Source organism: Anopheles ziemanni, chromosome X, assembly GCF_943734765.1.
Source record: "Anopheles ziemanni chromosome X, idAnoZiCoDA_A2_x.2, whole genome shotgun sequence".
Classification (NCBI taxonomy): Eukaryota; Metazoa; Arthropoda; class Insecta; order Diptera; family Culicidae; genus Anopheles; species Anopheles ziemanni.
The window spans coordinates 14456070-14478928 of NC_080707.1; the positions used below are offsets into that span (position 1 = coordinate 14456070).

The 22859-nt window shown below is 48.4% G+C and overlaps 2 protein-coding genes and 1 long non-coding RNA gene across 6 annotated transcripts; all 3 read left to right on the forward strand.

Moving 5' to 3' along the window:
- The first annotated feature begins 2992 nt into the window (after window positions 1–2992).
- Window positions 2993–4899, forward strand: LOC131291125 (sarcoplasmic reticulum histidine-rich calcium-binding protein-like). The gene is made up of 4 exons (XM_058320316.1): window positions 2993–3112; window positions 3223–3447; window positions 3514–4209; window positions 4273–4899. Exons 1-4 carry the CDS (start codon window positions 2993–2995, stop codon window positions 4897–4899), a joined length of 1668 nt encoding a protein of 555 aa, XP_058176299.1.
- Window positions 4900–8652: 3753 nt separating this feature from the next.
- LOC131291308 (uncharacterized) lies at window positions 8653–15243 on the forward strand. The gene is made up of 3 exons (XR_009189298.1): window positions 8653–8754; window positions 9694–10213; window positions 15170–15243. It is a non-coding gene; the product is annotated as an uncharacterized LOC131291308 (long non-coding RNA).
- A 765-nt stretch (window positions 15244–16008) lies between these two features.
- LOC131291371 (cyclic AMP response element-binding protein B) lies at window positions 16009–22646 on the forward strand. 4 transcript variants are annotated; one of them, XM_058320570.1, is made up of 5 exons: window positions 16009–16559; window positions 16641–16784; window positions 17730–17898; window positions 19438–19536; window positions 21779–22646. In XM_058320570.1, the coding sequence occupies exons 1-5, from the start codon at window positions 16143–16145 to the stop codon at window positions 22009–22011; spliced, it is 1062 nt and encodes a 353-aa protein (XP_058176553.1). In that variant the 5' UTR covers window positions 16009–16142; the 3' UTR covers window positions 22012–22646. The 4 variants fall into 4 exon arrangements, with proteins under 4 accessions (XP_058176553.1, XP_058176554.1, XP_058176555.1 ...); XM_058320571.1 differs by lacking the exon at window positions 19438–19536; XM_058320572.1 differs by lacking the exon at window positions 19438–19536 and having other exon boundaries at window positions 21797–22646.
- Window positions 22647–22859: the final 213 nt, after the last annotated feature.

The following is a 22859-nucleotide window of genomic DNA, read 5'->3' on the forward strand; positions in this document are numbered from 1 at the left end:
AAATATTAATAAATACAACAACAACCAGAAACGATCAGCAACCCTGCCGTAAAGTGACACCGTGCCACACCACCCTTGCGGTGCACCTCACACACACACACACACCCTGTGCGCCGTCGTGCTGGGCAGCAGAAGAAGAAAAAAGAAAGAAAACAACACAACAATAAAAAAAATGTGAAAAAATAAACGCCGTCAACAACCACAAACAGGCACGAGCGGCAGCTAAGTCAAACAACAAAAAAGCAACCTGGTCCCCGAGCCGTGCGCGAACGCGCGGGTATCGAGTATCTCGCGGCGATCCGAGCCTCGGCTCATTCAAATAGTTTACGTCGAACGGACCGGACCGGGTCCGATACGGATAGACACACGTTGCGCGCGCGCGCGCCCACTATTGCGCTAGTTCCCCTCGTGAGACGGTATCAGCCTGCCACCAACCACCACGCGCACACGTTTGGTGTTATCGTTTTAATTCGTCGGTTGGCCAGGTGCGTGTCTAGTAGCAAGCAACCGCTGCAACGAACCAGTGTTTGCAGGAGTAATAGTAACAGTAGAAGTAGTAGTAGTAGCAGAAGTAGTATCTGCAGCAGCCACAGAAGCCTAACAGGCAGCGGTCCTTTCAAGGTGCCGACCACCTGGCGCGCACTATCGATTTCGCGTTTCCTGGTGACGTTTGTGAGAGCTCTTTGCAGCCTGCATCGCCGCAGCTGACTAGTGTTGTTTGGATACCGCGTACATCCTCCCCTATCAGATTCACATCCGTCCCCCCCATAGTCTACGAGACTTGGTCACTGTCGTCGGTTCCGTTCCCCAACGGAGTAGCCATCCATTTTCTCTAACCTACCCGTGAACTTTAGTGAAACCCGCGACAGTAAAGTGGTTTTAAACCCTGCTACAAAGGTTAGTGCCAGAGGTTAGTCGAGGCGATCATGGAGCTACAATCAACAGAGCGCTGGCTTGAACCAAACCATCGGAACTACGCTGAGGGAGTATTCTTGGAACGGTCGGCTAGCTCATCAATAGCAAACAGCTATTTTGGACCGACCAGTCTATGACTAGTGTAGAAGTTACGGCGCATATTCCACGCGCCTCAGCCGCTAATCACAAAGCGCACTTGATACCGCAGTCTAACATAACAAGTATGTTTAGACATACCGACAGAGTCATTCAGCAAACACGACTCCTTGCGCGGCTCAGCAAAGCTGTGACTGAGGGTAGTTCATGTTTTGTATTTGGTCCATCAATGTCCGATTTAGTACTGATAAAGTCGTAACAGTACTATACGATTCTGAGATTGTCCAGAGTACGTTGTGGGTAATTAATCCCAAGCCGAGCCAGACAAGGAGCAGTTGCGCAACTGGGCCCAAGGCAGGATAACTATTCGAATCACTACTGGGGAGGGTGAATTCACTCCAGAATTTTAAGGTATCATATGATCCTCCAGCCTAAACTTCTTCTGTCCATAAGTCGAGGTTTTTTCTATTGAATTTTAAATGATCCTCTAAGTATACTGCCGAAGCGAAGCAACTGCCCCTCAGCAAAGGGGGTGATAAACTCGAATGCTGCGGCCACGCTTCCAGTCACGCAAATGCCACTCGGTAAAACTGGCGCGCTTGCGCCCGTGTCGGTGTTTGCATACTGCAATTAGGCGTACGCGCGCGAGCCACCAAGAAACCACTTTTCCACATTCCACAAGACGGAGATCTCCCTTTCGCGCGTGTGCACACACACACACACACGCACACATGGACGGGCTAGCAATCCTACGGCTCGATAGCACACAGCCCGGCCCCGGCCCTGCAAGTTCCCTGTTTTGTCTGCCCGGAAGGTGTGTAGCTGCAGGATATTCCGCGCACGGGGCAGGGCAGAAGCTGCGAAAACTAGGGAAATCGGCCCGCTGTTAGGTATCCCGCTTCTTCATTCTGTTTACCCCCGCTGGCGTAGACCGACACTCCCAGTTTTCCTGCTGCAATAGCGAAAATTTGCATCGAAAGCAACTTCTTGAGACGACGGCTTTCTTCGGTCCATGTAAAGTACCGAGCTGTTTTTTGTCGTCTCTTTCTCTAAACCTCTACCTCAGGGGGAAGGGGGGAGGTGACATTCGACGCGCTGTGTGTGTGGACAACGCCGTACACACCCAGTTTAATCATGCATTCAATCTGTTCTCGAAGTAAAATGTAAATCCGTGACAAGAGCTATTAAAGCCGTAGCCAGCTGTTTCTAAGCCACTCAGGCGAAGAGCGACTACATTGCAATTAATCACTAGTCTCCGCCGAGCTTGCTCTCCTGCCTGGCCCAACCTGAAGTCAAAACTGGTACTTTGCCCGTTATAGCCCCCCGTCCCCTTCCCCAATTCTTAACTACGTAGTAGCTTCCAGCCTATTTGCCTAATACCCCCCGGTCGGTCGGTCAGGGTATAGTCGGTTTGCTTCCAGACTTGTGCCAAATCTCCACCGCACAGCCATAGGCGCTCATACTGCCGCCTTTAAAACAGCCCAGGTTGCGTCGGGGTGTTGGTCCGAGCCACACTCACCGGTCTCGAATAGTCAGGTGTTCGTTGCGAACGGAGAGAGATAAAACATGCGACGCAATACATCGCAGCATTCAAAAAAGGAAACTTGTTTGGCGAAGGAGCTGGGAATTAAGAAATAGTTTCCCGGTGTGCCGCTGGCTAGGTGGCGTGGACAAGATCTGTGCTAGAACTAGTTTGAGCAAGATATACCCGAGCGAGCAAACGAAAGCAGGGGACGGTTGGGGGTGCAAGAGCGGCGGCTCCTTCGAATCGAGTGGGGCAAAAAAAAATCTGTGTGGACTGGAATCAGCTTTTAACTTCTTCTAACTTCGCTGCCGCCCGCCGAGCGTCCAGCACGCTCTCAGTGGATTCGAAGCGAAACTACCAAACTCCGTCACCTCGCTAATTATATTCAAATTAGTCACCTGCGGCTGCAGACACATTTTGACTATCGTATCTTCACCTTTCCCAGAGCCGGTTACGATGAAGTTCGCGAAGCTGTACAACATGAGGAAGGCACCGAACGTTTGGTGGGTGCCGGCGAAGCTGATGATCCTCGCTGCGGCCATTGTGGTGCCGGTAGCCGCAAATCGGGAGCATAAGGTAGGCAACGAGAAAGACCCTCGCTCGGGTGTAGCCAATGTCTAATGGCTGGAAAATAATAATAGGAACTAACCTAACCTGTGTCCATCGTTCCGTTCCCTTTTCCCCAGGTTCACAATATAGTCCTCTACCCGAACAAGCAGTCCTGGTGCACAACGCGCAACATCAGCCAGGTGATCACCGAACCGGGCTGCAAGCAGGTGACGATCGACAACAATGTGTGCGTTGGGGCCTGCTTCAGCTACTCCATCCCGCACACCGAACCGTCGGATCCGGGCGAAGTGATTGGCCCGTACTGTGACTCCTGTCAGCCATTGAACTATACGCATATATTCGTAAGTTGCTTGAGGAGCCTTCCCACCACCTGATGTTGGCATTAACGGTAGTTCCAATCTGCGCAGGTTAAAGTTGATTGCACCGAGAACCCGAACATGAAGACCCCGTACCTGTTCAAGCAGGTGGAGCTCATACACAACTGCTCGTGTACGGCCTGCGAGGAACAGTCGGCGCGGCGCAACGGCCACAACGGTGGTCACGACTCCGCCGATAGCTCGCAGGAGCACAAGTCGCAGCAAAGTCCGCTGGAATCGGGCGGTGTCCAGGAGCATCACCATCAGAGGGGATCGGCCCACGCGGGGCACACGGCGACCGGATCGGGCGAGTCCGACGCCCATCCCGACAGCGACATGATCCAGGACGACATCCCCGAGATACTGGAGGTGGTGCACTACAGCGAAAACGATACGGATCTGATCCGGCACACGCCGGTGCACGACTTCCAGTCGCATGACAGCGGCACGACGTACATGCAGCAGCAGCAGCTCAACCACTACGAGCACAACAGCCACACGGACAACGTGAAGAAGCTGCTGCATCAGAAGATCACCAAGCTGCTGCACTCGATCGAGGAGACGAACTCGCAGGCCGACCGGGAACAGCTGATCGAGATGATACGCCTCATCAAGGGTACCAGCGATCGCAACTGGGACGAGCTGGTGGACAGTCTGCAGTCGGAGAACTCCATCCTCGACTTTAACCGCCTGCGCTCCGAGCTGGTGGAGGACGAACCGTTGGGTGTGCCGTTTGGCGATCGCAGCGTTCCAGCTGCGTCGGGGGAGGACGCGCAGGATACCGCTAAGAACGGCGAAAGCCTCCAACAGCGGGACGATGCGCCGGCGCGCAAGCAGCACCACGCGCTGCCACCAGAGTACGAAGACCACCAGCGGTTGATGCAGCATCAGTACGACTCCCTGCGTCATCTGCACGAGCACAAGGTTGGCCGGGGTCAGGAGCATGCCGCTGCCGGTGATGCACCCGGCACCGCCTCGGTTGGCGAGGAGTCGTCCACAAAGCAGCAGCAGCAGCACCATCACGCCCATCACGTCGTCGGTGAGCGGGTCGACGCCCATCACCATCTGGAGCGTGGCCCACACGGTTCGCTCGTGATCCGGGCCAACGAGGAAGACCAGGAGATCCACCGAAGCCGTCAGAACGGCCACGACATCGAGGAGAAAATCAACATCCACGCACACGAGCTGAAGCCGAACCACGCCGGTACGGTCGTCACGTACGACAGCCACCATCCGGCGTCCTCGGGAGCGGGCGATGGCAGCAGCCGCCAGCACCACCAGCACACCCAGTCGCACCATCCGCACCACCCGCACCACCACGCCGGACACCATGCGCACGGACGCAGCCACGAACACCGAGGCGCACCGCAGGACCACGTCGACCACGGTCACCATCAACAACCGTCCCACCAGGCCACCGTCCCAGCCGATCCCTAGGCGCACACAAGCAAAATCCAACTCTATCCCTCGTTCAAAACCACCGTTCCTTCCCCCATTCTTCCACCTTTGCGCACCCACCTCTGATACCGCTTTATCTTTCTCGGCTACAGGAAAAGCTCACTGCTAGCATTATTAGGCATGGTTCGAACGTTCGCTTTACAATTACATTAATTTTTCTAGTCGGGGTTTGTTTTTTGTTTTCATAATAATATTAACAACGCGCGCAGTGGCACGCGAAGAAACGATGAGAGAAAAATGAGAGAAAAACAATCACAACGAAAGCGGGAAATGCATATTTTCGAACCCTTTCCGTAGCACACCCGCCCACCCCCACCCTCTTCCACCCAATCGGAACTGGTATTTTGCTTGACGAAACCGATTCGATTGGAAGCAAAAACTGAACGCGAAAATGTGGCTCAAAGCTATTAGGAGTATTTATTACAAAATTGAACAAACCAGAGCAAAAAAAAAGAACAAAAAACAAAAAACAAAAAGGCAAATCAACACAAAGAATCTGTACAGGCGAGGAGTTTTGCTGGAGCGTCGGAATTATATTGTACCCAGAACCAGTTTGTATACCATGTTTATGCTACGCCGAGCGTGCAATATCGATACGACGCTAAATAATTATTTATTACCGCCAACACGGGCACGCTGCTTTTTTTAACTTTATTTTTTCGTACATTTTTTTGTTTTTTTTTTTACTCTAGGGTTAGTCCGTTGGCACGCCGATGCATTTGCACACATTTTATGAAACGTTACTGTCTGACATACCTATTTAATTGACATTGCGCCAAAGGGCGCTCTACCAGCAAACGGGAAGTAAAACAGCATGGTTCGGTTAGTTTTTAGGTGGCACACGGTTCATGGAACCGGTGGAAGGTAGTAAAACACCTTATAACGTACTCGATACATTTGTGGCAATAATTGTCCTGTTTGGTATGAAGTAATAAACGAATTAAAATGAATTCCTTTTCAATTTACTAATTCTTCAAAGCTTTTTGATCTGAACGGTCATTTTGAACGTGCAACTGCTTCGCGCGTTTTGGTACCTCCAGTAAAACATAGATGGCGCCACCACGGATGGACGAAGAAAGTACAAAAAGATGGTGCCGCTACAGTTTATCCTTTCACATAACTCCTTGCTGGTGAAAAGAAACACCTTGATTCGCATGAACAAACATCGTATAAACGTCTCGATAAAGATTCGATAAGTATCTTCCTTATTTGCCCTAACCGGAGTAGATGATGCTTAAAACCTCGCCCTTCCTCGGCGGGACCCCCATGCGACTCTGTTTTAATTGGCTGAAATGGAGCGCAACCGACGATTGAATTTCGAAACCATATGGAAACAACATTGCGAACATTGCCAGGGATCGGGTGGAACCGGTATCCAAGCAGCTACAGCAGAACACGGCCACATTCTGCTGCTCGCGTCTGAGAGAGCGCGAAGGGCGACCGAAATGCTATAATATTGTTTAAAAATAACACAAACATTACGTCATGCTCTGTTGTGGATCGCTAATCAAGTGACCAATAGCGGTGATGTTTTCTTGTTTGACCCGCCGTGGTATGTGTGCTTGGCGTACAGGTGTGCACGGTCACAATGCTGTTCGCTCATCGGTAGTACCATGCGAGTAAGAAAAAATGTGTGCTTGTACTCCAGCTCCTACCATCACGTTCGCACGTGGGCCACATTTGTTGGCCCCCAAGAAAATAAAATAATCTTCATTGAATCTGTTTTATTTTATTTTTCTTGCATTTTAATTCAACTGATGAAAACATATTACCTTCCGCAGCATTCTTCCATTTAAATCCCCAAACCGAGAAGGATGACACATCCGCCGCTGAAATTCCCCACGCTGCACAGTGGGAAAAGGAGGCGCCCACAAGGCCTTCCCCTAAAATAAAATGATCATCTCGCACAACGTGCGCTTTCCTGAAAACCATCCCTCCACAAGCCAAGTGGGAAAACACGCTTGTTTTGTTTATTTTTATTTATTGGTTTTTCTCTTCAACCTAGACCGACCTCCGCCCATAGTGCAAGGTTGTGATAAGCTAAGTCTTGCACTGTCGATGGAGAGCGTACAGCGGTCGGTGGGGCCACCACTGCCTCCGTTGTGGCAAGCGCGCTTCCAGAAGATTCCGACCGAGCCGCGATACATCAACATCGCGTCCCTCAATCCCCAAACCCCATCCGGCCACCCACCGTTCCGAGTGCCGTCCCCATGCAACAGGCCGAAAACCGCAGGACGTGTATGAACACACCGATGATTAAAGGAACGTCTGATGTGTCTTGGAGGAGGAGAAGGAGGAGGGATAGAAACAGAAGAGGGAGAAGAAAAAGCATAATAACAATAAGCAGAAAAGAAAACAGCAAACCCGCTGCCAAGAAAACGCGGCCCGGAAAGCGAATGATCGGTACCGCTGGTGACGTAAGCCGTCGCCGGAGCTTTCACAGGCTTTCGCGGAAGGCACAGATGAAAATAAAGGATGACGTGATCCGCGGTATGCAACGCATGTGTTAATTTGTGCCTCAGACCCGACGCCGGGACCACAGTGTCGGATGGGATGTTTGAAACCATTTGGTAAAGCGATGGTGCGTCTTTGGGTGGCATCGGTTTGTTTGCTCCCATGTTCGACTTGTTGCAGATGTTTGCAGTCTTTGGGCGAGAACGACGCTGGTCACCGCATGTATGCGTTCCAGGGGGGGGTGAGCGGGGAGGGAATTTTGCTGAGGACGCGCATAAGTTGAGGGCGAAGGCTACAAAGGCAGGGATTGTTGAAGCGTTTTGCTAGCATGAAACACTGCTTTTTGCTGCATAAAACACAGCCACCACCGTCGGACGGGTGACTGGAAAGGTCGCTGGTGACGTCATCGGTGATTACGTTTAAACCACCATCCCAACACCACCACCACCACCACTGCCGTCATCGGTGCGGCTGCGTCACCGGGCTTCTCTATATGTTGATTGCCATTTTTTCATCGTCGTCGTCGACGACGATTTCTCAACCTTCGGAACGCGGCGTCGCGCTGCTGCTTCGCGAGCAATCGAAAACGTAGGCATTTTTCACCCCCGGGGTACGTAACGCCCTACTACGTACGCATATGTATGCCTACAGCGTCATGCGGTGCGAGAACCAATGGTAGGTGCCAAACCGGGAGGCGCTGCGTTTCCAGCGTTCCATCGTAAAACCCGTAGCGGGGCTTCCGTGCCAAACAACCGAGGGGTGTGCCGATTGGGCACCGCTGGAGAAAAGCCATGGCATGGCGCATCCGATCGCTGAAGCATTGCGGTGTCCCCCAGCGCTGCTGATGCTGCTGCTGCTGCTTGTAATGCTGCTGCTGCTGCTGCTGGTGATGTAAACGGTATCGATGGGACGTAGATGTACGCGTCAGCTTCGTATGCCGTATCTCGCGCCCGTGATTCCCATCGTGCGCACTCGCTCGCACTAGACAAGCCTGCCAGGGAATGTGCTGGCCACGGGTTTGCTTGCGGGTACGGAGCGAACGTGACGGAAGGTCGTGCGCTGCTGAGTCAAAATGCTGAGCCATCGAGAACACCGAACGCGGTGCGGGTAGAGCGAAACCGGTGGTTGTCTCGGTCGCACGCACGGTACCTGAGCCGACCAGCGGACCGTTCGGCGAGCGAAACGTCTCACTCGTGCGCTTGCTCGGCGCCATAGGCTCGCCGCGATGACGTTCGAGCGTACTGTCAAAAACAACGCCACTGTAGTTCCGTTTCGGTGTTCGCAACGAATATGACGAATTCTCCGGTTTCCTGCAAGCGTGAACCGTCGTCGTCGTCGTCGTCGTCGTCCGTCGTCAGCGTTGCCTGCAGCGTCGCCGTCGTAAGCATTCTCCCCGCAGCTCCTGTTGCTGTGTGTGTTTTATTGTTTTTTTTTGTGCTGCTGCTCCTCTCCTCGCTGCATTATTTGTATTATTATTGCAGCTGTTGGTGTGGTGGCGCCCGTCCCGTGGTACTAAAATCGCCGCGCACACTGCTTTTTTCCTTCCATTCCTGCCCTTTTTTTTATCAGTGCCCTTTCCCACCACAAACAGTGACCCTGTCCGTTCCGCACACTCCACACCCTTGTGTGGCACATACGAACGTACACACACACACATACACACGCGCAAACACTTGGTCGCACACGTACACGTACACACACACACATACAACCGTCCCGATTAAGTGCGCGCTCGCTCGCCACCCACCCAGCCATTTTGCCATTTGTGTGCGTGAACACGTGAAATCCCGCCCAACCACACCAAACTCGCGCGACCTGTCAGAGTTTGTGGTGGATTTTCGTTAACAGTTTGCTTTCGTTCAGGACACCTCCGAGAGGATCCCAAAACGGATCCCCACCCCGGTGCTGCCTTCCTACCTTCCTTCCGTTCCAGTCGTTCGCGTTCGGATGGGCTTTTCCTGTGTCGGTGAGGTTGTTGTCGTGCTTTGCACATCCTTGCCTGCTATGCGTCGGTCCAGCGGGAGGTCCTTTTGGGCTCCTTTTGGGTTGGAAATCAGTTCCGGCCTCGTGTGCGTGTGTGTGTGTGTGTAGTTCCGTCATGTGTTTATGTACCCTTTCGATGGTTCGATTTGTTGGCCCTGTGTCCTGAAGCCAAACAAAAGGACAACGTTGCTTACGAGCACGTGCAAATGTGTCCGTAACAAACAATTACCATTTGAATACCGCCGGAATCAACTACACTGGTGGAACATCAAATGAATTCTTTAACCTTATTCTCCTAGTTTATTTATCTCTTCTTTTTGTTGTTGTAATCCTCAGGTAGCGCACCGAGATCGCATCATCGTGTCGTGAAGTGAAGAATCGGTGAGAGCGAGCCGATAGGTGAGACAGTGACACGGCTCTAGTAGTTGGCAGTGAGGTGCTTACGCTTGCGTGCCCTTCGCAGGACGAACTGTGCACAACGATCCTTGACGTGAAGGTGGTGGTGGTGGTGTTGGTGCGTGACTATCGAAGCGATTAACGCACGCTAGCCGCGTGCAGTGCTAGGTGAATAGGTGTGCTCAATAAAAGGCGGGATTCAATGTCAGCCCCGTAAGCAGGACTTCCATCTATGAAGGATTGATCGAAAACAGCACGGGCAGAAGGGAAGCAACACAAAACACAGACCGTAACCAAGCGTGGTGCAGCTCGACATTCCGATGGCATGAGCCCGGAATCGCCTCCTGCAGTGAGTGTCCTGTGAGTGAGGTTGGTGCTGTTTATCGTGACCCAGTGAGCCTAAAACTTTGTGCTCACTGTATATCCCCGTGTTCCGTGTCAGCGATTTGTCTTTTCCTCGGTGAGTGTGTGTATGTGCATGTGTGTATGCGTGTGTGGCAATATTGTCGAAAATACACGCTCATGTTTATTAAATATACAACCATTTGATAAGATAGCAATGTTATCTGGCAGCAAGAAAAAAAAGGGTGGAACGTCGTGCGGCGAATGGCACAAAAAGGGTCCTCTTGTTTAAACAACTTTTGGCGACCACCGGGTGTCTTCGGACAGCAGAAAAGTCCATCCTGGCTGGACAGAGATACCTTCGAGGCGACTACAATCTACCGTTCAATCAGCCATCAAAGCCGTAATCAGCTAATCAAACACGCTATGTCAAACAATGTCCATCAACGAACGGAATCTAGAAGGGCACCCAACGTTTACTTCTAGCACCGAAAAATGCACATATATCACCATTCCATTGCCTCGTCCACGCAAAGGCGGAAAGGAGAATGAATGCGCTAGAATCGGGCGGTCTTCGTCTAGAACCGAAGCCTCGAAGGAACTTCCGTTAAAAATCATCCCCCACGGTCGACACGTAGCCAGATTCTCACCCCCCGGAGGCGGCTGTGTAGTGGTGTTGGATTGGACATTCCTTCCCAGTGAGATAAGGTTCCCTTAGTGGAGATAGAGACGAGATATGTATCCTCCGTGATTTCTCACGCAGTGCCGCTCAGCTCGCTCTGGTCCTTTTCTTGGTTCCTCACTATACATTGGCAGGACTTTTGGATCAACTTTCACCAGTCGGGTGTATCATTTGCTGCTTCAAACCATGGATCCCTGGGTTTATCATCTTCCAGGAAACCCCTTCAAGCACGGAGTGGAAATTGTCAATCCTATCTTTTTTCTATTTACACCAAACGTACCCCGTAACCCTCCCTAGGGAACAATCGGGAAATGTCAAATGGCTTTCGTTTGTATTTTGTTTGTAAACAAAACGTTAGGCAATAACAAAAAAACGTGTAGCTGCTTGCTGATTATAAGTCGATAAACTTTAATACAAACTAGTTTGGGTACATGGTGTTATGGTGTGTTCGCTAAAAAAAGTGCACCATACCATAAAATGTCCACTTAATTTGAGAGTAAACAAAAAAGTTATAAGAGGCTGTTGGTTTTTGCCTTCTTTTAACTAGTGTGGCATGTTGTGATAAGCAGGCACGTTGAAAATGAATTATGGTTGCACAATTAAGTGTCATACGCTCATAAGAACAAAGTGCATTACTCCTATTGACTGGTGAAAATTTTCCTGTCTTGTACCAAATACCAATTATACGCATGCCTTCCATATCGGCATATTCAAAATTTGGCGATGTAGAAACTAAAAAGAAAAATAGATTCCCAACTAGTAAAATAGTGAAACTATTATTCATCAAACATAATTTCGAGTAAATTTTAACACACTGAGTATGAGTTATGAGTATGTTTCGTGAGGACTACAAAAATGTATAGCGGATTCACTTAAACATTGTGCACTGAGTTTTTAATAATCATCAAAAAATGAACCTTTTAGTTGAAGTTAAACAATACAAGCATAGGTGAAATAGAATCATCTAAATTTGAAAGGTGTTACTGAGCAAATAGTGATGTTGCATGCCAGTTTACTGTGCTACCAGAAAAGCACAGTTGTGATGCTATCCACTTTATTTCAATGAAACGCGTGCGGCTTTCGAAACCCAAGATGCACGCCGCTGCGGTGGACCTATTTTTATTTGAGATCATCACTCCGTGAAGTTCAAGTAACATATTGCGAAGAAGAAAGGAAAAGTATGAATCATTTGAAAACAGACGGATACACACCAACACTTTCAGCTCCTGGCGCATACCGTTGCCGACTTTGTTTTCTTTGGCCGCCCTGGCTACCCTTTTCGGACATTATCCTGGCAGGCTGTAACTGGTGTCGGTTTGAAAGGGATGTTTCCATTGCACCTGAGTCATTCGGTTAAAAATCACCGCGTTTGGTCCAGCGATGGAAGTAAAAGTAAAACAAAAATCCCAAATGGTAACCGTGAGCTGATGAGATTGTCTTGTTTCCAAACCTGCTCTCACTGCTCATACAACTCATGACTCATCACGGTACCAGCACGGGGATTTCGTGCGTGTGTATGTGTGCACCGTGCCCTTGTCAGCTGGTCGGGGCGTGTGTGTGTGTACGAAATTCCACCATCACCGCGCACGGTGACGGAAGGCGGCCGTTGTTGTCGGTATTGGTTCGCTTCGCCCCGCTCGGGCAACTTTTCGAGCCACCACACCATGGGTTCCGGTTGAGGAGGAACGGAGGGCGGAAAAGGGCGAGCGCGGGAAGGTCCGCGCGCACGAGAAAAGCAAAATCTATTTTTCCGCGGTTGATGACGGTCGCAAGCGACCGCTAACTACGTAATAAGTGACTCCCGCGAAACGAAATTTACGAACCACGTATTTTAACGATCATGACCATGCGCTAAGTGGTGCTTCTTCTTTCGTCGGTGCGTTGGTTTTCTTCTTTTCCCCTCTCCTCTGACCTGTGTTACAACTAGATTTTTTTCTTCTTGGTTTCATTGGCATTTTCGTCGGTCGAAGTGCGTTTAGCTGAGTCTTAGTTGTGCCTGACTCGGAAAGGAAACATTTCGCGCTACAATTTCGCTTACCATAGCCAGCTTGGATGTTGTTAGCGAAGATGAAAACCTCTGCCAGGTCTGCTTGTACAGGAAACAGTTTTCTCCTCTCCATATGTCAGCGCAAATGTATCCTGCAATGTAGCTTGTTTTTGGAACTTAAGCTCAATCTGCCAACGTCTGGTTGAAAGGTTGCCCACGGTGTAATGTACTACATCGCACCATCAACGCCATTAGGCGCACCCATAGGGGAGGCTAGCCTACCGTGTGACGTTTCTTTCTGCCCGAGCTGGACTGGATTTTTCAAGGTTATCATCGGCAGGCTCTAACGGGGCGCCTCCGACATACGACGTACTCACAGCCGTACCGCGGATGTTCTCGCGGGTAGCGAGATGAGAGCCGACCAGGGCGCCGACGGCACCATATAGCCAAACCCCCCGTGTAACGCGTACTGCAATGCCAAATCATCTCACTTTCTCACTGGGATGGATTGTATTGTTTCTCCAACACCCAGCAGCAACCCACGTGTGGTGAGCATGGTGTAAATAACGTTGCGCCTCACAGTGGCTCGCATCGTGGACAAGCTTGCCAAGAACAATATGTGAATAATGTAGAACTATAAAGTCGTACCTGGAGCGAACTGTTTAATCCAAACCCTCTAGGGAGCTGTTCGGTTCGATTTGTAATTTTATTATAATTTGCTCGTCTTGCTGCATACTTAAGGATTGATCGTAAATAGGGAATATTTACTTGATGCGGGAGTGAATGAGATTTAAATATTATTTACAAATCTAGACTGCATGGAGTTCCAGGTTTAACTGGACGCTCCATACAGTATCGAATCCCTGGATTGGTTGGGAATTGACAGTCATTCGATCTGGGATCGCACAATTACCTTTTTAAAGCGCCCACTCTCTTCAATTCCCATCAGTGGTATAATACTTCGGATGTTCCTTTCTTCGTACTACTGAAATGAAATAATTCAGAGTCACGTTATTAATTTTAATTTTTTTTCTCAGCAATCAATCAAGCAGAAACATAACTTAAAAGACCTAATCTGATTCTGGTAGCCGATACTGTTGGTCACCCTATTCTGGCAGGGGTGGCTTCAATTTGCGATTGGCTTGTACCTCGATAAAGGGCCCGCATCCAGGAGTAATAGCTCACAGATATGGCCACATGTTTTACTCTCAGGACGAGAGTACCCACCGATAATCCAACCGAATACTCTGAGTTGAATATGGTTCATGGCTCTACAGCTTCCAATCGGGTTTCAGCTAGTGTTATGCCTTATGAATCTTTAATCTTTCACCTAAGATTTAAAACATTGCTGAATATCTCATTAAAAGATTAATGAACCTCGAAAACGAAGCAAAGAATTTGAATCGGAATTGCACAACTCTAGTTTCAGCGTATGCATGCATTCTTTGCTTTCATAGCAGCCAGCACATCCAAATGAAACTCCATCGTTTTATCACCAAAAGATAATACACGTTGCTGCACCATTTTTGATCTCTTTAGTTTTTCACGGGGATATCGGGAAGACAGATTAAACGGATGCCAAATGTGGTTAACTCAAATCGTTTTCCCCATGGAAGCGAAGGAGTATGGTTTATGGTGGTTTTTGCCATGGTAACCGTAATCCTCACCTTAGTACAATACCGCCCGATGCATCAGTCGTAGAGCTGTGCTGTCTTTTCCAAGTAAGGAAATAAAGGTGTTCATTCGGCGCTTACGAAACAAAATTTAATTACACCAGATATCCACTGTGATTTAACAAAACACATCTTTCACACTGGGATTAAATCTTGCACGTGTAGTCAAACCTGCTGTTCACCTATATTATAGGTGAGGTGCAATGTTTCTTTATTAGAAGGATTTTTTTTTCATTTCAATTTTCAAAAAAAGTTACCAATATGAGCCACTGTGCCGCCCGGTTCTAGCAAGATGTGTACTGTGCACAGAGAAATGCTCTGGTGTAGGTGAGAGCTCGAGCTACTGCTTAACGTCCGCGTGAGCTGCGCTCAAGGTCAGGCCCTCCGGTTTCCCCAGCGTCGGCGTGTGTACACAAGAGGCGGAAAATGCCGAGGGAAAGTTTGGGAAAAGCGAGCTGATCCTGACCTTCCCACTGGGCGTTCGGTTTTCTCGATAGTTTTTTTTTATTATGGTTTTCGCTAAGCAGTAAGACCTTGTCCAAGCGCATTGGAAAAGTGTCTTTTCTTATATGGCACCTGTAGCATTTGTGGGAGTAACAAGGCTGCAGGTTTATGTTTTGATGAGTTCATGAGTTTAATGTACTTGCTCCTTGCTGCTTTGACAATCATATTAATTCGTTTCCTTTTCTTTCTTTCATGTTGCCGGTTGCTGATCGTGATGATGATGATAAGGTGTAGCTGGTGCGGCAACCTCAACGACTGGAAAGGGAGCCACACTCCCCTACCAAGGAATTCGTAGCTTAAACCGTAAGCAATACAATCGTACTTTGCCCGAGAAATGGCGCCATTAACACCCGTCTTTGGTCGTATCTTTCCAGATTCGATTGCATCGCCACTCGTCGAACCAGGTGACCAGGGAATGCGCAGACTAGCGAGCAGGCCGGGCAGCACACGGAATGGAAAGCATTCCACCAACCGTCCACGCCAGATGCGCCAGTGTGCGGTGCTGCTGTAGCTGTGCCCGGGGGTAACGCGTATGCCATAGAGAGGACGGAACATCGCTGGACCGGGTTGGCCAGTTGACTGTTATTTTCTTTTCGTTTTTTAACCTCTTCCGTTTTTGGTCCGGTTACCTTTGTTTTTGTGTTTTTGTGTTTTTTTTTTTTGACTTGTGATGTGCCTGACGAGCCACCCTCACTTGCTTCCGTCCGCAGACGATCCGATTTGAAACAAATTTGCCTTAACACCGGGCTCAGTCCCGCTGATTGTGCCCCCTTCCCCTGGCCAGTGGAAGTGAGATGCGGGGGCATGTTGGCTCATAGTGCGTGGTAACCAATCGAGTAGTGGACGAATTATCGGTCCTTCCAGTAGAAGGTGAGAGAAAAAAACGAACAATTACAAACGTGATACAAGACTGTCTACATCAAAGGTTTTGGACAAGGAGTGCGTAAAAGTGCGTGGAAAATCATAAACGCGAGTGTGAGTGTGTGTAGTGGTTTTATTTTTTCTTGCGTTGGCGAACCGCGAAAGTAGTAGGAGAGGCTTTTCGCGAGCAAGCCCCCAAAAAAATACGATAGACTCATTCTCCATTCGTTACTTCAAAGTCGAAGGTGACCAGTTTAAAAACTATCGAAACACAAACGAAACAAACACGAAACGGCAACGAGGACGCCGCTCCAGCGCAGCCGCTACGGATAGGCGGAGTATGGACAGTAGTATGGTCGAGGAGAACGGTTCCTCGGCGATAGGCGATCCGCTAGGTGGTGCTGGTGGTGGTGGTGGTGGTACCGGTCCATCGGCTGGTGGTGAGGCGACCGGCGGCAGTGCTGGACGCGGCCCAGCTACGGGAGCGACGCAGCTGAACGAAAACAGCGGCACCTCCAGCAACGGTAACGGTAGCGGTGGTGCAGCGGTGGCGGCACCGACAGCAGGAGCAGCAGCCGGTGGTGGTGGAGGCGGTGGAGGTGGATCCGGTGGCACCGGATCGGCAGTGACAGCGCTGGGCGCACTTACCGGAGCAGCCGGTACGGCCCACTCCGAAGCGGTCCTAGTATCCGCGGCAACGGCTGGGGCGGGACCAAACATTGTTCAACTCATACCGGCATCGCAAACGGCCGGACAGGTTTGTTCTCGTGTCGTATGGCATCCTATCTGTGTACTTTGTTTTGCTAACGGTTCCCAATTTTCCGTCTGTTTCCCGTAGGCTCAATCCGTTATACAGCAGAACCAGCAGTCAGTTATACAAACGGCGGCTGGCAACGTGCCCATCACGCGGGGCGTCCTATTAGTCTGCAACAAACCGAACTCGGTGATTCACACGACGACGGGCAACTTGCAAACGATACACGTAAGTGTGGTCAGGTTACGCTGGACGCTGGCTAACCGGTTTACTAAGAGTGGCCAAGATAACATATATCCCACCGATTTCTTCTACCATACTAATAAGCAATGCAATACGAAAGCGGCAAACACAATTGTTGGAAATGTTATTGATGTGCAATTTCTTGCAATGTCATGCAAAGCATAGTTTAGGAATAGCATTTGGAGTGAGGATGTTTGGGTTTGCTTTTCCTCCGGCTGTCCGGAAACGTATGTTTACTTTAAATTTAGGTCTTGAAGCTGTTTAAAAAACTTTAGTTACCATGTAAAAGTAGCTACGGTTGTTTACATCTTACATGTACAGGTTCATGATTCCAAGTTTTTACAATTTTACATTACAAACCTAAAGAAAGTCGTATGGATTTGATCTGCGTATGGACGCTATAAAAATGTATAATGATGTATTTTTTAGATTCATTATATTTGAACACGGTTTTGCTGAATTGAAAAATCAAACTTGTTTAACAAACATGCACTAGTTCTAATGTGAGATACAAACCTAATGTTTCTGAACCTGAAATTACAACAATTTCCATAAATAACGTACGTGGATACCATGGGGATTAAGCAACTCTTTACGGAATACTTTCCTATATTGTAGCGCCTGTATATGCAATGAGTAATTGTTGTTTTTTGTAAATCTAGTTTTAATGAAAAGCGCGAAGTCATATGACTTCTCAATATTGCTTGACTTGTCACAAAACATACTGCATACTGCATTCTTCAACATGCTTCTCGAATTGAAGGCTGGCATTTGTTTGGTTTGCCTCTTATTGCAAAGAGTTGGTAACGAATGTTTATTTTTCGACCACGTCAAATTCCACAAATCCATGTTGTAACGATAACTTAAAATATTGATCGGAATACTAATGGTTTGTTTTCCTTTTTCGTGCACCGCAAATCGGGACTGCAGATCAAACCAGAACCGCACATCGGAACCGGATCCAGCGGTATCATGACCGACACGAACAGTGATGACACACTCTCGGACGAGGAGGCGTCCCCGAAGAAGCGGAGAGACCTGCTGACCAGGCGACCATCCTATCGTAAGATATTAAGCGATCTCGGCGGAGCGGAAATCGGTACGTTTCGTGCTCGTCTTTGTTCCACTCTCCGGGCGCGGGTGTGTTTGTGTTCTTCTGAGCCCCGACTCCGTTCACCTCACCGCGCACCAGTCCATATCCATCATCCTGTGTGTGTGTGTGAGAGTGTGTGTACCTGCGCGCTCGTCCTGTCATTTCACCTCGCCCTAGACTTTCTCTAGCCGCCACACTGTTCTTTCCATTTTTGAAATGCCCATACGTTTCCAGCGCCCACAATCGGCGCCCGACTGAAGCAACACGATCGATCACCACCGATTACTAAACCTCAAACACCCTTCCTCTCGTTACTCACACCAACTTCCCATCACTAGCCATCGGCTGTGCCCTGGCATATCTTACTAACACGGACCTCCGGTACGAATCACCACGTAGTCACTGTTAACATCTCATCCTATTTCAATGCAACGCTTCGGGAAGCGAAAAATGAAACTGTTGGTCTCTAGCCACACGCAGAAAACAATGTATATTCGTTTAAACATACGTCGATGGCCTCGACTCCTTGTATACTTCTTTACAACAGTCTGCCACTTCCTCAAAGTGTCGTTTAAATGAAATATTTTTTGTTATCGATTAATCTCGTATTCCATACTATTATTATTAATACTATTTTGTTCCTTTCGTCAAAACTACCTAAGTCCTGTAAGTTTGTTCCGCCTTTAGCAATGGCGATTTCGTATTTTGGTTCGTGCCTTGAGTAGTTTTTGATCTGTGACCTTTAACCATTGCATGCCTTTCTAGTAACTTACTTGGTTGTTCCAATTAGATACTTATTTTTCCATAGCCGTAGCTCGTAGTAGATTGGTTTTGAAAGTCGAACCTTTGCGGTATTCATTTCGATTTATTAGCAGTAGTAGATTCAATAGAAAATAATCTTCCTTATTGCATAACGGCAGAGTTGCATATTAGCGTCGTGCAGAGGTATTTTGACTGTTTTCCGTTTCCGGTCGTAGCAGTGTTGCAAGTATTGTGCCCTGCTGTAATCAATCACCTCATTCGAAAAACGCCTCGCCTCGAAGGACAACTCCAGCAGGCGATCGAAGCGTCGAAGTCATACTAAACCATCCCCTTCAGCATCATACTTTAGAAAATCAGCTAGGGTTCATAAAAATGGAACCATCGGTACGGATACAAGACATTGCCAAGTACAGTAACCGCACGGGGACGCGCGCATCCTCACCAAGGAGTGGACCATTATCCAGCACATCCTAACCTGCGCACCACCAACCGAAATCTGTGCAAGCAATTGCATCGTACGACATGCAGCACACATCGGTTCACATCTCATCCGGCATCTTTGATTTTTTTTCTTCTCCCGTTTTGTTTGTTTTTTTGGTATGCCCCCGGACGATCCTGAAATGCCTAAAAACCATCCCGCCTTGAAACACATCCCGTTACAATAATTGCCTGAAATTTCTATTACCACAAACTGCGATCCGCTACTACTACCACTACTACTTCTACTGCCCCAAACAACAACAACAACTACAACAACATCAACAACGACAACTACAACCACAGCCAACAACCCGAGCGATGGTCCCGGACTGCATACGATAACGACCCCCGGCGGCGGGGTCGTCCAATATTCCCAGCCCCAGGAGGGCATATACGTACCTCGTAAGTATGATGCCATAGCGTTAATTCGCCGACCCTCTGTTCCGCTTTTCCCCAACGTCAAACACACCCCTTTCCTTGCCACCACTCCTCGACCGAGTTTTGTCAGTCGTTGTTTTTTTTTCGGGCCAGTGCTTTAAGCCGGCACGGCCTCCGACCTCCCGAACCTGTTTGTGTTTGGTAGTTTGTCATCTTGTTAATAAAACGTTCTTGGTGTGCATCTGACGTTCCAGCTTTGACGATTACACATGGTACTGTACCGTATTTTAGCGAATTAGTTTCTATCAGTAACTTAGTGTGTAGCGCCTGTTGATAATTTATCTTAGCTATTACTACACTTTTACTTTAGACACGTCCGATTGGAAGGACGCTGAATGCACTTTATTACGTTAATCAAGCACTAGAATACAAAGGCGGATAATTTAAGTGGATAACATTTTCTTTTATGAATATTTCGAAAACAGGTGAATAATTTTTCAAACAAAAATTAGGCATTAGTTGGAATCCAAAACTCTCTACTCGTACGCCATAGATCGGCAAGTTTAACATATAATTTTCAAAACGCTATGACTTCATCCTTTTGATTAATTTAATAATTGAACATATTTATTTCTACGATTTTTCAGGTCTTTAAATAGACGTTGTTTCGTACACCAATTGGCATTACTATTTGTTTTTTGTTTTTACTACAACTCTGAATCACCCGCTGCTCGGAGTATAGGAAAAAAATATCGCACCGAATATAAGGTTTACCTTTATCCTCGAACTTAAAACCACAAACCGCGTAACGGAATAGACAAGCAGTACATAAAATGGAAAAGAACCCAACTAAACTGTTAAAGTTTAAAGATACATAACTTTAAGGACAAACTGTGGTTTTATTTTCCTTCGAAAAATATTATGTTATAATTTTTGCAACTTGTTTTTGCATACTTTTTGTCACAAGCATTATGTTATTTCGCAAGTTATTTATATTTTTTATATTCATTTGATTTGATATGACGAACGTTTTGGACTCAGTGCGTTATTTAAGTTAAAAAAAAATACGCTACTAAAAAAAATGAACACTAAATGCTAAAAGTAAGACAAGAAGTGTACGAAACAGCAGTCATTTAAAGGTTTGACAAATCTCCAAACAAGTCGATGTTTTAATGGTTCGAAAATGATCAGCCAAATTATGGTTCAAAGTAGTGTGTTCTAGTGCTAAGTGCAAGGTATTGCAATGTTTGTTTCTTCTTTGCACCGTTCAAACGATGTCCTTAGTTTACAAGTTGTTCGTATCAACTGAACAGTTTATAGTTTTCCTGTTGCAGTAGTTAGAGTTCTTTTGATAGTTCGTTTCCGAGGAATAAAAGAGCGAGGCAAACCTTGCTCTTCGATGTGGGCTTAAAACGTCCCAAAGCAGGATCAGTGATGGTGGCCCTACTACCTTCTGCTCCCCGACACACTCTCCCCAACCAACGGTCCTGCTTTAACACAGCGGAACTCATAGTCTGCTCCACGAGTTGTTTTTACTAGATGTTACGTATAATGCTGAGTTTGTTTTCTTTTCTTTTCTTTCTTTTTATTGTATTTTTTCTTTCTTTGAACCTTGTTTTTCCTTTAAACCATTCTGCATCTTCTACCTCCCGCCTCATGCACTTTTGTTATGGTGTCTACGCGCTTCTTCAAACCCTTCCCCGACTAATCGTACGCCCCTAACACACACGACACACTATCTACAAACACTGCACCCACCTTCTCGCCCCTTCCCCAACACTTCTACTTGGTGGTGACTTCGTCTCGTGCGGAAACCTTGTTGTTGCAAACATCCGCTGGGCTACACACTGGAACACAACTCGCGCCATCCATACCACAAACACGATGTGTCAATGTTGCTACCGCGCTCCACATCATCCGATCTGTCCGAAACCGCTCCACCGACGACCGCAATCGTACTGTTTCGTTTTCTATACATGCATATCATATACTCCGGTCCTTAACCTCCGATCCTTTCTCTCCTCGCAAAACTAATCCCCAACCGAATCTCATCGTCTTTCGGTTGCGTTTTCGTTTGTTGCATTTCCGTAAATCCGGCAAACAATCGAACGTCGTAACCATTGGGCGTGGTGAATGCGGTTTCCATCTGCACCTCATTCCGTTCTCGCGCTGCTTCTCCCCTCCCCCCCCCTTAACCTCCCCGTCCCCGTATCGCAATGCGCGATTTCGTGCTACCTCCGCTCGGCTCGGTTGTTGTCCTGAGAAGATATTTTTCCCAACACAGTCATGGGAGGTAACGTGCAGCTGGAGGACCAGTCCCGCAAGCGCGAGATGCGGTTGCAGAAGAACCGGGAGGCGGCCCGCGAGTGTCGGCGCAAGAAGAAGGAGTACATCAAGTGCCTAGAGAACCGGGTGGCTGTGCTGGAGAACCAGAACAAGGCCCTGATCGAGGAGCTGAAGTCGCTGAAGGAGCTGTACTGCCAGCAGAAGAGCGACTGAGCGGCGTCCGGCGGTACAGGGCGCCACCATGGCTAGCAGCAGCAGCAGCGGCAGCAGTAGCATTACCAGTAGTGAGGGCACCAGGCGCACCATCGGCTTAGATGGTACCGCGCCGGTGTCGGAGGTGCAAGGACATGGCGTTTCAACAGCGGCAGAGGAAAGGAAACCAAACCGGAGAAGCATGGGCGGTAGAATCGGTGGCGGGGCGTCGACGTTGAGTGAGCGGAACATACCCAGCGGAACCATCTCTTCCATTGACCATGGGACGGGACACGCCATGCGTCCTCCCGTGCCCGCCATACTTCGATACTAGTCAGTTCTGCAGCGACCAGCGAGAGTCTAAGTGACGGAACTCAGAGCCGACATCAAGTAGCGCGCGCAATGATCATGATTTTCGGATGGACCGTTTGCGGATAGGTTGGCTTCACAACAACACAACGACGACCCCTCCGGCATTTGCCAAAAGCCACATTAGTACAACGTCCAACACTTGAGATGTACAGTTGAGATACCCTCGATATAGTAGTACCGACGCTGCCCCCGAACTCTGCGGCGGTGCGGAATGGAATTGAGCGAACTGCTTTCCCAATTCTGGAACCATTTTGATTGACCTAATCACAGCACATATATACACACACACATGTCGATGTTTGTTCCGTTTCATTCGTCTCGGGCGGGGGATCAAAACGGATCATTTTCATCCTCCACAACCCGCGCCAGCGCGTAGGAAGAGAAGCGACGGTCGACGAAAGGCCCGAAAGGAATGGTACAGTTTTCACTCATTGTTGTGTCGTGCTCGTTGTTGTTAAAGAAGAAAAAAAAAGCAAAAACAAAACCCCGGATCTTCC

What these genes read in the sequence shown, in the direction of transcription:
- LOC131291125 (XM_058320316.1), top strand. Translation starts at nt 2,993, where the DNA reads ATGAAGTTCGCGAAGCTGTACAACATGAGGAAGGCACCGAACGTTTGG. An exon ending in CCGCAAATCGGGAGCATAAG is followed by an intron (nt 3,113 to 3,222) that starts GTAGGCAACGAG and finishes CCTTTTCCCCAG; the next exon opens with GTTCACAATATAGTCCTCTA. An exon ending in TGAACTATACGCATATATTC is followed by an intron (nt 3,448 to 3,513) that starts GTAAGTTGCTTG and finishes CAATCTGCGCAG; the next exon opens with GTTAAAGTTGATTGCACCGA.
- LOC131291371 (XM_058320570.1), top strand. Translation starts at nt 16,143, where the DNA reads ATGGACAGTAGTATGGTCGAGGAGAACGGTTCCTCGGCGATAGGCGAT. An exon ending in GCAACTTGCAAACGATACAC is followed by an intron (nt 16,785 to 17,729) that starts GTAAGTGTGGTC and finishes TCGGGACTGCAG; the next exon opens with ATCAAACCAGAACCGCACAT. An exon ending in TCTCGGCGGAGCGGAAATCG is followed by an intron (nt 17,899 to 19,437) that starts GTACGTTTCGTG and finishes CTACAACCACAG; the next exon opens with CCAACAACCCGAGCGATGGT.